Below are 14,007 nucleotides of genomic sequence, written 5' to 3' on the forward strand. Positions count from 1 at the left end.
AAATAAATAAAAGAAAAACTTCCCAATTCCTTTTAAGAGGCCTGTATTACTTGGATTATAATTTTTTATAATTATAATAATTTTTCTTTAGAAAAGAAAAGCACTATAGAATTCTGACTCGACTTACATGTATGTGGATTTTATCCCACACTCAAGCAATTCTCCAACATCAGCTGGGTATCTTGTACTTCAATTCATGTCTATCTACCTGGCATTACATCAGCTTCCATAAATTAAGGGCCAAGTCCAACAAGATTGTGCCCCACCCCCACCACAATTCCAAGTCCAAGTTATTATCTGTGCTTCTGATCAAGTTACTATAAATCAGAAGTTCCATGACACCCTCCTTGAGTTCAACCGAGTTGCTAAAGCAGCCACAGAACTCATAAACATTTTACTTACTGATTTATTACTGGTTTATTATAAAACAATATAATGCTACACCCACAAAAACTCAAAATGGATTAAAATTGAATGTAAGATGTGAAACCATACAAACCCTAAAAAAAAAAAAAAAACCCACAGATGGTAAGTTCCTTGATACCATTCTTGGCAGTGATTTTTTAGATTGGACACCAAAAGTACCAAAAGCAAAAATAAACAAATGGGACTACATCAAAAAAGCTTCTACACAGCAAAGGAAACCATCAACAAAATCAAAAGGCAACCTACTTAAAAGGAGAAAAAATTTCTAAGTCCAATATCTGATAAGGGGTTAATATCCCAAATACATAAAGAACTTATACAACTCAACAGCAAGAAAACAACCAAATTTTAAAATGGGCAGAGGATCTGAATAGACATTTTTCCAAGGAAGACATACAGATGACAAACAGGTACATGAAAACGTGCTCCACATCACTAATCATCACAAAAATGCAAAGCAAAACCACAATGAAGTATCACCTCACACCTGTTAGAATGGCTATTATCAAAAGGACAAGAAACAGTAAGTGCTGGTGAGGATATGGAGAAAAAGGAACCCTGGGGCATGTTGGTGTAATGTAAATTGGTGTAGCTACTATGGAAAACATTACAGAGGTTCCTCAAAAAAACCATACTACCACATGATCCAGCAACTTCAGTTCTGGGTACTTATCCAAAGGAAATAAAAACACTAACTCAAAAAAATATCTGAATCCCTATGTTCACTGCAGCATTATTTACAATAGCCAAGACATGGAAACAACCTAAACATTCATCAGCAGATGAATGGACAAAGATGGTATGATACACACACACACACACACACACACACACACACACACACACACTGGAATATTATTAAGCCATAAAAAAAAAGCAAGGAAATCCTACCATTTGTGACAACATGAATGGACCTTGAGGGCATCACACTAAGGAAAATAAGTCAGAGAAAGACAACTGTATGATCTCACTTATACGCAGAATCTAAAAAACAAAATAAAAATAAATAAATAAATAAAAACTTGAGTTCATAGATATAGAGAACAGATGGATGATAGCCAGAAGCAGGTATTTGGGAGTGGGTAGAATAGGTGGACAGGGTCAAAAGTAAAATTCCAGTTATAAAATAATTAAGTCCCGTACAGCATGTAATATACAGCATGGTAACTATATTTCATAATGTATTAATAAATATAATAAGACTACATGACACATTATACAATTATAATAACATGTATTATATATGTTACTACAGAAAATTGCTAAGACAGTAAATCTTAAGACATCACAAAAAGAATTTCTAACTATATGTGCTGATGGATGTTAAGTAGACATACTGTGACCATTTCACATTATACACATATCAAAGCATCATGTACATCTGAAACTAATATATCAACTGTATCTTAAATTTTTTTTTAAAAATCAGTTAAAAATTTTTTTAAAGATAGAACTCAGAAATAGTGAGATGGAGAAGATGCATACAGCCAGATAAGCGGGAAGAGGCACAGACCTCCATACCTTCTCCAGGCATGCCAGTGTCCCCCAAAACTCTACTGTTCACTAGCTTAAAAGCTCTCCAAATCCAGTATTTTGGGGTTTTATGGAGGTTTTACTACAACAGCACAACTGATTGATTCATTCACTAGGGGCCAGTGATTCTATCTGTAGCCCCCTTCCTCTCTCAGGAGGTTGGGGTAGGATTAAAAGTTCAGACCCTCTAATGACATCGTTTGCTCCAACTGGCAACCAGCCCCCATCCTTAGGTCCTTTCTAAAGACACTTCATTAGCAACATAAGATACCTTTACATTTCTTACCACTTCAAAAACTCCAAGAGTTTTAGGAGCTCTATGCTAGAAATGAGAAAAGGAATATAATTTTTATATAATAAATCACAATAGCACATCCTATAATCCTCTCAATGGATGGAGAAAATTTCAACACACATTCATGGAAAAAATTCTCAGAATCTAGGAACAGAAGGGAATTTTCTCAACCTGGTATACAGCATTTATAAAAATGCTAGAGTTAACACCATAGTTAATGATGAAAGACTGAATGTTTTTCCCCTATAGTCAGGAACAAGACAAGAATTTCCATGCTCACCATTTCTATGCATTATTATACTAGAGAGCCCAGCTTATGTAAGGGGAAAAAAGGGGGGGGGGGCATACAGATTGAAAAGGAAGTAAAATGGTCTACTCCCAGATGGTATGATGGTCTATGCAGAAAATCCCAACTCTACGAAATAGTTACTAGAATGATGTCAACTACAGTATTGAGTTTATCAAGTACCTTGATTCAAGGTCACAAGATGCAAGGTCAAAATATAAAAAAAAATCCAATTGATTTCTATGTACTAATAACAATTAACTAGAAAATAAACTGAAAATACCTGTCAACTACAGTATCGAGTTTATCAAGTACCTTGATTCAAGGTCACAAGATGCAAGGTCAATATACAAAAATCCAATTGATTTCTATGTACTAATAACAATGAACTAGAAAATAAGCTGAAAATACCCTTTATAATATCCAAAGTATGAAAAATGGTGGTGGTGGGGGGGTAAAATTTAGCAAAACATATGTAGGCCTTGAGTACTTAAAACTATAAAAGAGTATTAAAAATTTAAAGACCGAAGTGGAGAAATTATACTATGCTCATGGATCAGCAGATTCAATACTGTCAGGATGTCATTTATCCCCAAACTTACCTCTAGATCCCTTGTTTCATTCTAATCAAAATCACAAGAGGCATATTTATTTTTGGTAGAAATTGACAAGCTGATTTATATCAAATTAGGTTTATATGAAAATGCAAAGAACCTAGAGTAGCCAAAGCAATTTGAAAAAGAATAAAGCTGTAGGACTTAACTACATAATTTCAAGATGTTAAAGGGCACCTGGGTGGCTCAGTCACTGGGTTAGCGACGGACTTGGGCTCGGGTCATGATCTCGTGGTTCATGAGTTCAAGCCTCGTGTCACGCTCTGTGCTGACAGCTCGGAACCTGGAACCTGCTTCTGATTCTGTTTTTCCCTCTCTCTCTACTCTCCCCCCACTTACTGTCTCTCTCTCTCTCAAAAATAAACAAACATTAAAAAAAATAAAAATAAAGCTATTATAAAGCTATATTAAGAGAGAAGGGTACTGGCAAAAGAACCTGTAGATCAATGGACCAGAATGGACAGTCCTAAAAACAGAAGCTACACATATAAGTGGTCAACAGATTTCACAGAGGTGCCAAAGTAATAAGGTAGTTCAGCAAGGAAAAGAGTATTTTTCAAAAAAAATAGTGCTAGAGCAATTAGCAATCCATTGCAAAAAACTCTGGTCCATACTGGTACCTTATATAAGAATTAACTTGAAATCAGTAATAGACCTAAGAACTAAAAATCATAAAACTTCTAGAAGAAAACATACAACATTTTTGTGACTTTGGATTCAACAAAGATTAGTTAGGCAAGAATCAAAAGAAAAATATAAATAAATTAGATTTCATCAAAATTAAAGGCTTCTGCTTCACAAAAGGCAGAACTAAGGAAATGAGATAAGCATATACCAGGAGAAAGTATTTGCAAAACATGTCTCTGGTAAAGGACTTGTACCCATTCATATATAAATAATTCTTCCAACTCAATACAAAAGTCAATTTTTAAGAACAAGCAAAGGGGGGCACCTGGGTGGCTCAGTCGGTTGGGCGGCCGACTTCGGCTCAGGTCATGATCTCACGGTCCGTGAGGGCTGTGAGTTCGAGCCCCGCGTCGGGCTCTGTGCTGACCGCTCAGAGCCTGGAGCCTGTTTCAGATTCTGTGTCTCCCTCTCTCTCTGACCCTCCCCGTTCATGCTCTGTCTCTGTCTCAAAAATAAATGTTAAAAATAAAAAAAAAAGAACAAGCAAAGGATGCAAGGAGACACCTTAAGGAAAATTTACAAATGGAAAATATGCATATGAAAAGATGCCCAACATTATTCATCATTAGAGAAATTTCAACACCATAATGAAATACCACTACACACCCATAATTAAAAAAAAATTAATGTTTATTCATTTTTCAAAGAGAGACAGAGCACGAGTTGGGGATGGGCAGAGAGAGGGAGACACAGAATCAGAAGCAGGCTCCAAGCCCTGAGCTGTCAGCACAGGTGTCACCACACCAACACGTGGCTCAAATCCATGAACCATGAGATCATGACCCAAGCCAAACTTGGATGCTTAACCAACTGAGCCACCCAGGTGCCCCATGAATAATTTTTTTAAGTGGACAATACCAAACATTAACAAAGATGCAGCTAGAACTCTCATATGTAGTTTACAGTAATGTGAAATAATACAGCCACTTTAGAAGAGTCTGACAATCTCTTATAAAGTCAAACATGCCCTTACTGAATGACCCAACAATCCTACTCCTAGGTATTCACTCAAGAGAAGTCCACGATCAAAGTGTATGCAAATGTTCATAGCAGCTTTATTTATATAAATATCCCACACAGGAAAGAACCCAGGTGTCACCTGATGGGAATGGATAACAAATTGAGATAGATCAATATAGTGGAACGGTACGCAACAAGAAAAAGTAACAAAGTACTGATACTGATGAATCTCGAAAGCACCATGGTAAGTTAAAGAAGCTAGACACAAATGCTAGATGTTATTTAATTCCATTTACATGAAATTCTTGAAAAGTCAAACTTACAGAAAGCAATATTTATGTAGTGTCTACAGCTGGGGAAAGAGATCAACTACAAAGCAGCATAATGGAAATTTTTGAGAATGATGGAAATGTTTGGCCTCTTGATTTTGATGATTATGCAATGAGGTACATTTGTCAAAATTCAAACTGTACATTTTAAATGGATAAACTATATGTAAGTTATGCTACTAAAGCTAGTATTTTTTAAGTTATAGAGGTAAGGCACTTTTAGATCTTGAATTTAATTTCCATGTGCTTCTTCTAAGCTCTACGAAAGTTGTCATCTTGCTAATTTAACCAGGGTTTTTGTTGGTTATATTCTAGTAGCTTTTGTTCAAAACTCCTTCAGCATACACACAGTCAGAAAAGTACCAGGACTGTAGTGCTCAGGGCCAGCCATTCAGGTGAAGATAGTCATGAGGGAAGCTGCAAATATACTTCTAGGACTTTGGTGAGAAGCCGGAACTAGAGACAGCTGCACAAAGTACAGGTGTCCCTCACTTTTCAAAAGTTCATGCTATGCCCTTTCACTTTTATGAAAAATCTAGGGTCCGTTCTCATTTTTGCTAACCCAAAGAAATCGAAAGAGGATTTTCACTTTTATCAATAAAGGCCAAAAGCAAAAAGAGCATCCAGCAATCGTTCTGCAGTGAGCGGTTATAGGGGCAGCACGCGCCGAGCAGCCAGAGTGGCATCACCAGCCTCCTTCCCCAAGAACTACGTTCAGCATCAAACCACCATAGCTTTGAATTGTGCTTTACCCCCATTTATTTTGTGCATCCATTAGCAAGATGTGTCCTAAGGTAGAAAATCCATTGGCTAGATGTAGCATAAGGTATCAGAAAAGCCTAAGAGAGGTTATTTTTGGGGTCTAAGAAGGCTCAAATTTTTTTCTATATAAATTAATGGCAATTGTTTCTTTGCTTTACACAGTTTCAACTTTCAAAAGGTTTCATAGGAACACCCTACTTTCCAATAGTGGGGGAAGCCTGTAACAGAAACCATGGGAGTTGATACAATTTTATTCTTTTCTCACTGCCACCTCTTACTAGCTAATAATCCACACAACCATAGAAAATGCTCAAGTTAAATCTGAAATTAAGCTTCTCCGTCTAAGTATTAACCACTGAATTTAAACACATTTTTGGTTTATACCTCCAAACTCCTATATCTCACCTGGTTTAATTTTTCAGCGTGATTCAGCCTTGAAGTCTCTACCACATTTGACTTAAAAGTATTTTCCACGTTCAGTATTTGCTTCGGTGGTTCCAAGTTTGAAGTGGGTTGCGAAAAGCGTGCCTTTGTGACTGGGGAGACTGTAGGGTAGGACCTTTGTTGTTTCATTCTAAAAGGCTGGGTAAACACTTTACCTCCTTTTGTGAATAAAAGAAGAGCGGAGAAAAGTTGTCACTAACAATTTCTACTTTATTTTCTGGTGATTCTATGTAGAGGCTACTGTGACCAAACTGTTCTCAACTTAGAAATAACAATTATGGAAAGTAAGCTTACATTTTCATATTGCCAAATAAAATTTACATACAATGGAAAAGATTAGTCATCTATAAAAGAAAACCAAGGGATCATACATGTGTTACTGAAAAGGTTGGAGCTATCTAAAAACTCCATTTAAGATCACCTGAATATAATTACAGAAAGGCAGATTTCAATAGGTAAAAACCTAAAAACGTTTAGGAGGCCAAAAAGTCTCCAACTAAGAAGTCTGCTTAAAACTATGCTTCTCAAACTAGGTGAATAATCACCTAGTAGTATGGGAGCAGGAAAGGGGGATAAAAAGCTATAGAATAAAGGATATTATTCTAGAGTACAGATTTTTTTCTTCAAGATTTGTAGTGAGAAAAATACCACTGGCAAGATATATGCTGATATACAACATGAATGATCAATCACTAGACCTCACTGTGGTCTCTTTCTTTACCATAAGATCAAGCCCCCCCACACACACACACAAATTGTTTCCAAGATACCCTGATGATAGGAAGAAGGGTCACAGATGAGAAACATGAACAATCCAATCACTGGGAAGGAATATCACTCCCCCCATTCAATAAGTTGGCAAGCTGCTTTATACACTATCAACCTCTTACAACTTTAATAGCATAGGTTTGTCTCCCCAAGTTCAAGTAACTCAAGAATACTGACATTGCTGATGGTTGAGGGTAAGATTCAAAACACACACTGGCCCCTATAGTCTTCCCTGACCAGAGCTCGTAAACCCCCTAGGATATCTATATCAAATTACATTTCCTACCACAGTTTAAGTATTGGTTTCTAAACTGGGGACATTCTCATGGTTTCACCTATATTAATCTAAATACAGATTTTAGAGAAAAAGAAAAATCACTGAAATAGGCGTAGAGATTCCCAAAATAGGCTCAGTGTATAGATTCTGTATCGTCAAGGGTCTAGTGACGCACTATACAAATGATCACATTGGTCTTCTGAGACTTTAAGAGGGACAGTGATTCGGGGACGAAAGGTACAGCACACAACCCATGGTATTGTAACAACATTGTATGGCACATGGTAACTACACTGTGGGGAGCACAGCACAAGGTAGTCAAATCACTGTGCTGCACACCTGAAACTAATGTAACACTGTGTGTCAAGTCAACTACTATATAGGTATTATAGTAGTGTGTGTGTATAAACATAAAACAAAAACAAGAGGGACAATGACTGGGTAAGAATAGCACTGGCTAAACAGTATTAACAGCTGCGTTTCTAACCCTGGCTATAACACCTTTCTAGCCATGCAACTTTGCAAAAGTCATTTACGTATCCTGAGCTTTGTTTTCCTTATCCCTAAGACTGGGTCATTTACCCTACGGTGTGGCTAGGAGAATCCAAGGTAAAACGCTATATAAGTGGTTATCATTACACTACATAAATTATTGCAGCGCCTGCTAGGATACCAAACATCAGTGCCAGCAAAACTCAGATGGCAAATGTTACTAACTAGTATTAGTTTTAAACTTTTCATCTTCCCTATCTTCCTTACGTGAACACACGCAACTAATGTTCGCTTACAGTGTTCCAGAGGAAGCAGATCTTGTATTTTTATAATAGCTACCACTTATTACACCCTTATAAATGCCAGGCACTTTTCAGACCTCATCTCGTTTCATCCTCAGCACTACTCCAAGAGGCAAGTATGATTATTCCTATTCTAGAGATGAGGAAACTAAGGCTCAGATGTTTTAAGTAACTGGAGTGAGATCACTCAACCAGCAAGTGGCAGAGCCAAGATGCAACTTTGACAAACTCTGGGAGCTTAGGCATTACCTACCTCTCTATCTACCATGACTGCTCCAAAATTTGCTAACCCACAATTACTAAGTTACTAAGTACTAAAGCTAACATGCTTACCTGCTGGCCATCCTCTCTGCTTTTCCTCTGTTACGCTCTTCCTTAGCATCAACAAAGAACCTGCTCTGGTCTGCTCTACTGAAATGACATCTGAAGCAGCATTAAGTACTTCGAACATAGAGAGGAATCCATACTGTACATACTGGAATGAACGTCCAAATCGCCTGGAAAATGCCTTTTCAAAATCAGAAAGGAGAACGGGAGATAACGCCAACAGGTCTTTCAACTCACTCTTCACAACAGCTGGAAGAATGGGAGGCACCCTTCCCCGGTAAGGTACTCGCCGATGACGGGAGCTCGGCCCAGAGCAAACACTGGCCCTTCCCCTTGGCATGGAATTTCGAACCTTATGGTTGCTCCTCTGTTTTGCAACTAAACTTGCTATTCCTTTGGTGGATTCATCTGGAATGGCTAAGGAGGTGTGAAAAAAGAAATCACAGTTAGATGAAAACTTGCTCCTTTCTGTACCCTTACATCTGTGGTTACACAATTTTAATTCTCCACGGAGCTGTGTATCTAGGTAACATGATAAACATGAACCCTTGGTTCCTCCATCTCTTTTAGACAACCACTTGTTAGCTCCTCTATCAGAAGATGAAGACAGAAAGATCAAGCCCAATATTTAACATTACTTCTGACTCCTGAAATATCTGAAACTCTCAAGATGAACAAACTTTCCTGCAATGTTTTTTTCTGTGCGTCACGAAATTTAAAACATGAAGTCATAGTTAAAGTCCCATTGTTATGCTTCTTCCAATTTAAGGTGCAATAATTTGAAATCACATGCAAAATGTAGTTCCTGTGAATGCACATTTTTCTGGAGAAATAAATTCTTGATTTTGCTAAAGCTTTAACTCTGCCCACAACTTCAAAGGTAACCATGAACCCTCTCCCCCTCAAAAAATTAAAATCCCCTGCCTGGGGTGCAGGATAATCGCTATAACAATTCTTTTTTCTTTTATATTTTTAATTCCAGTTAACATACAGTGTTATATTAGTTTCAGGTGTACCACATTCAATAATTCCATACATCACCTGGCGTACTCCCCATTGCCTATTTACCAGAAAAATTCTTTACTAATTACGTGTTACTTACAGATCTTCAAATTCTAAGCTTACCTTTCAGTATTACAGTACCATCCCCACAAGGGCAGACAGTGACAACATCAGGCATGTCCAACACCAGCTCCATAGTGGACCGATATCCAAGAACCCGGAGTGGTAAATGGCTGCCAACCATCAAAAGGTACTCCTTTTCCAACTGCTGTGGGGTCAAACCATCTTTGGTGGAGATGAGAAGTGACCTTATTTCTTTCCTCAGGCATTCCTGGATACGCTCTTGTTCAGACATAGCACCCTACCGGATTTAAGATAGAAACGTGGCTCATTAGGAAGAGCAGACAAACCCAAGATGGAGGGAGGGGAGAGTTTAAAAGGATCAACAGTGGAATATAAACAATCGACACCAGAGTTCTAAAGGTGATAAAGCAGAAGCAAAACCATGAGGATTCTCTGAAACTCGGCGTTTCACACAATTCAAGCTCTCTCAACCTGTGTCGATTCACCTGCACGCGTCTGGAGACATCATTGCCCCTGGCTAACGTGTGGGAAGTCCAAGTTCCTGGCTCGACTTTGCTGAAGCCCGGATAACGGTTTGTCTGGGGTCTCTACACCGCAAACTTCGCTTCAGACGGGATCCCTCCTCGACGCTGGGAAAAAGCTCGGGAAGGAGGCAAACGCAATACCGCCTTCCCCAGCGCTAGGAGAGGGCTCCCGGTAAAGACGCTCGCACCGGCATACCTGGTCCGGCCCAGACCGACGGGGAGGCTGCCCGCTTCCTCGTACCCAAGTCAACGACCTCATCTGTGCCCGGGAGCCGGGTCCCCTGCCCACCCCAACGTCCCTCCCTGCCCCCAGGCGGAAGGGGAAGCTTCCCTTCCCTCGATCCCTGGGGACTGCCCACGCAGCGAGGGGGTTGTGGGGAGAGGCCGGCAGGAGGCAGGCGGGTGGAGTGTCGCCCCTCACCCGTGTCGCCCACAGTGCGGGCGCTGCCGTTGCGTGGCCCAGAGACTCAAAGGCGCTCTCCCTTCCAGCCGCCTTGGAGGAGCAGAGCCAAGGCGCCCGCGCGCCTACGCACCAGTGCTGGAGGGCGGGAGGCGTGCAACCCGCGCGGCGTTCCAGCCCCGAGGGCGCGCGGCCGGTGGGACGGTTGGGCACGGCGGGACGCTCGGGGGTCCAGGCTGGGGGCCGGCCGGCGCGGGGCCGCCACGCTAGGCTCTCGGGCGGCGTTGGTTCCTTCGGGGGGGGGAGGGGGCGGAAATCGCCGGCGCCTACCTCGTCCAGCGTGGCTGGGAGACGCGAGGTGGGGCCGCGGCTCGAGAACCTCTCCGACCACATCCCCAGCCCGACAGGGGCAAGGGCAGCGGGCCGTCCCGCCATTGGGACAGGCAGGTGGGAGGAGGAGGTGGAGGGGGCCTCGAGGTTCTTGACTTGGGTGTGCCTCATAATCACCGGTGGAGCTTGTTTAAGGGGAAAAAAGATACCCAGGTCTGATCGTCGGGGGAAATTACAGGCATTTCTGACGCTAGGTGTTGAATCCCTGCAGAGTTACAAGCAATTTAAGCTCCCGGAAGAGACGAATGACTGGGACCTGGAGAAAGAAACTTCCAGGTGCCATTGGAGAAAAACGAGCTGGCAAACTAAAAAAGGGAATGTATATTTGGGTAAATAACCTGGGAATGTATTTACTGGACAGGTGGAATGAGCCCGATTTCTATGGTCCTTGAAAACTAGAAAACAGTTTAAGAGGTGCAGAACAGAGGCACAGTATAAAGACCTTTAAGATGTACACTCTAAAAAAGTAAAAAGGCAAACCAAAACATAACCAAGGAATCTGAATTAAGAAGGAAAGCTGTGCACGCACATCTACTTTAATTTCCATCTAAAATTCCATGACATGTTAAATCCAAAAAAGCTCTAGGAACAAAATGTTCCATCAATGAGGCAGGTATATTGAGGAACCCCTGACAGAAAATAGAAAAGATTTATGGGCTGGTTTATAGTCGAATGGACAAGGCTAAATAGCAAATTAACAAAAAGGAAAATGATGAGATGTGAAAAGTGAATCTAGATGTTCCAACGTCCAAATGACAAATGTTACAGAAGCAACAGAAAGAATGGTGGTGAGGTCTGGGAGTTAAAAAAGGACAATATCCCAGATGTGAAGAAAAACACATTTTCAGATTAAAAGGGCCGAGTGAGTCCTTAGAATAACAAATGAAAAAAAAGATCCCATCCTAGGAGAAGATCCCATCCCATCCCTAGGAGAAAGGGAATCAAGAGTTTTGTTTTTTCTTTAAGTTTACTTATTTTGAGAGAGTGTGTGGGGGAGGGGCAGAGAGAGGGAGAGAGAGAATCCCAAGCAGGCTCTGTACCGTCAGCACAGAGCCCCATGTGGGGCTCGAACTCACAAACAGTGGGATCATGACCCTAGCGGAAACCAAAAGTCAGATGCTTAACCAAGTGAGCCACCCAGGCACCCAAGAGATTTTATATAAAGAGATTATATAAGCACTGGACATTAGATGGCTATCGGATTTCTCAGTGGAGCAGTATCTTCAAAGCTGAAACAAATCCTTTACCCAGCCAAACCAGCATTAAGTGCAGGAAAAGAAAAGACATTTTCAGACATGTAAGATTCAGAAAGCTTATCTAACTTGAGAATGACTCCTGCAAAATGAACAAAGAATTGAAAAAACATTATCCCAGATTCTCATCCCCAATTATCTAACAGCTACCACACATTGAGCACTTACAAGATGCTCTTTTATGTAGAATATCTAATTTTCTCCCCAGTTACTCTGAGGTACAATCATGATCCCCACGTTAAAGTGAAGAAACGGATATACAGACATGAACAAAGGTACAACAAAGAGTCACAGGCAAGAAAAACATAACACTTACGGCTCAATCTAGAAGGGTAAGAAAAAAGAGACTTTTAGAAAGCTATTCTGGAGCTAAATCCCAGATCAATAACTGAAAACCAAGAGTCAGGGGCTATTTGAATTACTCCAGTGAGGACACCCCACTGGAAGTCCTCACGTGCTTGGGTTTATGATAATGCAGTCATTCTCCAAGACCCAAAAGTCTTTTGTGACGACTCACCTGGGAAGTGAATGGAAATAAGGTAGGAACAATCACACCAGGTATCTTCCATGTCTTTGATGGTAACACTTGCCTCTGCAGTTCTCCAGGTAGGCTTTTGATGTACGTTTCTGGCACTCTGCTTGGCATTTTCTACCAGGATAGCCCTTACTCAATGAGTGAATGCACCAATGCAGGAATTCTGTCTGTTACTGAGATTCCTAGTCCAGTTTTTCACTTGGCAAGCAGGGTACATAACCACCAGAGGAACTCACAGTCCCACTAGCCCTATCCAAAGGTGACAGAGGGCCAGAATTCATTTATCACCAACCCCTGTACACTCAGAATGTGAATGGCAAACAGTGACTTTTGGGGTCCCAGAAATTAGAGTTAGTTAGCGTTAGGAAGTGATAGTCACTGAAAAACGTAGGCGCTTCCTTTTCTTCAGAGCAGTTATCCTAAAAAGGATGAAGGTTTGCAATGTTAGGTAGGGCAGCATCTTTCTGTAAGAGAATAGTCAGATTGCATTCAAGAGACTCTGGGTCCAGGATCTGATTTAGTTTGAGGAACAGGGTGACAAAGCCAGGTCTCTCACTCATGAGATGCCTCTGTTCCCTAGACCTACAATAGTGTTTTGTTGGTCTGTTTGCTTTTGTTGTTACACAAATCAAAAAGACTCCGCTGTTTTTTGAGTTCATTCCTTGGGATCCTACCATTAATTAACAACAACCAGAGAGTTCTGTGAGTTAGACCAATGTGTTTTTCCACCCTGCTGCCTATTATGATGATCAGTTAATTCTGGTAATTAACTGTCTCCAGCTGGTCTCCTCCCATCCCTGCTTGCATCTAGGAGTGTATTTCAATTGCAGCTGCTGCTACCAGCAGTTCTGCCTTAGAAAACAGCCAGGAAAGAGGTTTTTGTGTTTTGTTCAAGCTTCTGAAGCTTTAAATATGCCTCATGACAAGAATGAGAGGATCTTTAGATAAACAGAAGAGAGAGTGGGTGAGTTCAAGTTCATGACAGAACCAATATAGCATTCCTGCCTCCCAACGTTTTTTAACATTATGCCTAATTTGGGACCATTTGATGGTATTGTTCAATTTTTCTTCCCACAAGCAATTACTCCAACTTTTGCCATCCCTCCTACACTTTTTACCCACTCCTGCCTCACCACTAGAAATTGACTTTGCTTGGACTCCCAGAGAAAGTGGAGGCTCTCATGCATGAACCTTCTGAGCTTCCAACTCAGAAACAACTCAACTAGCCCTGCTCTCAGCTTTCCTTGTGGTCTCAGCAGGTGAGGGACCATCTATCTCACCCATCCATCCTACTCTTGTGTCTATCTCCCCAACTCC

General features: G+C 40.7%; 1 protein-coding gene across 4 annotated transcripts in view; it reads right to left on the reverse strand.

The window, feature by feature from the left end:
- The window catches only part of TDRD5 (tudor domain containing 5), a 108,408-nt gene that overhangs the window by 87,812 nt on the left and 6,589 nt on the right, over window positions 1-14,007 (reverse strand). For 3 of the 4 annotated variants that reach the window (XM_040446634.1, XM_040446633.1, XM_040446631.1), the window contains exons 5-7: window positions 9,628-9,865; window positions 8,509-8,919; window positions 6,298-6,494 (exon numbers count right to left, since the gene is read on the reverse strand). In XM_040446634.1, coding sequence (XP_040302568.1) covers window positions 6,298-6,494; window positions 8,509-8,919; window positions 9,628-9,859 — 840 coding nt within the window. In that variant the 5' untranslated portion in view covers window positions 9,860-9,865. Of the gene's footprint in view, window positions 1-6,297; window positions 6,495-8,508; window positions 8,920-9,627; window positions 9,866-10,533; window positions 10,637-14,007 lie in introns of those variants that run through there. The other variant, XM_040446632.1, reaches the window with a different exon arrangement.

The sequence above is a fragment of the Herpailurus yagouaroundi genome, unplaced genomic scaffold, assembly GCF_014898765.1.
Source record: "Herpailurus yagouaroundi ecotype Mexico unplaced genomic scaffold, PumYag 195, whole genome shotgun sequence".
Classification (NCBI taxonomy): Eukaryota; Metazoa; Chordata; class Mammalia; order Carnivora; family Felidae; genus Herpailurus; species Herpailurus yagouaroundi.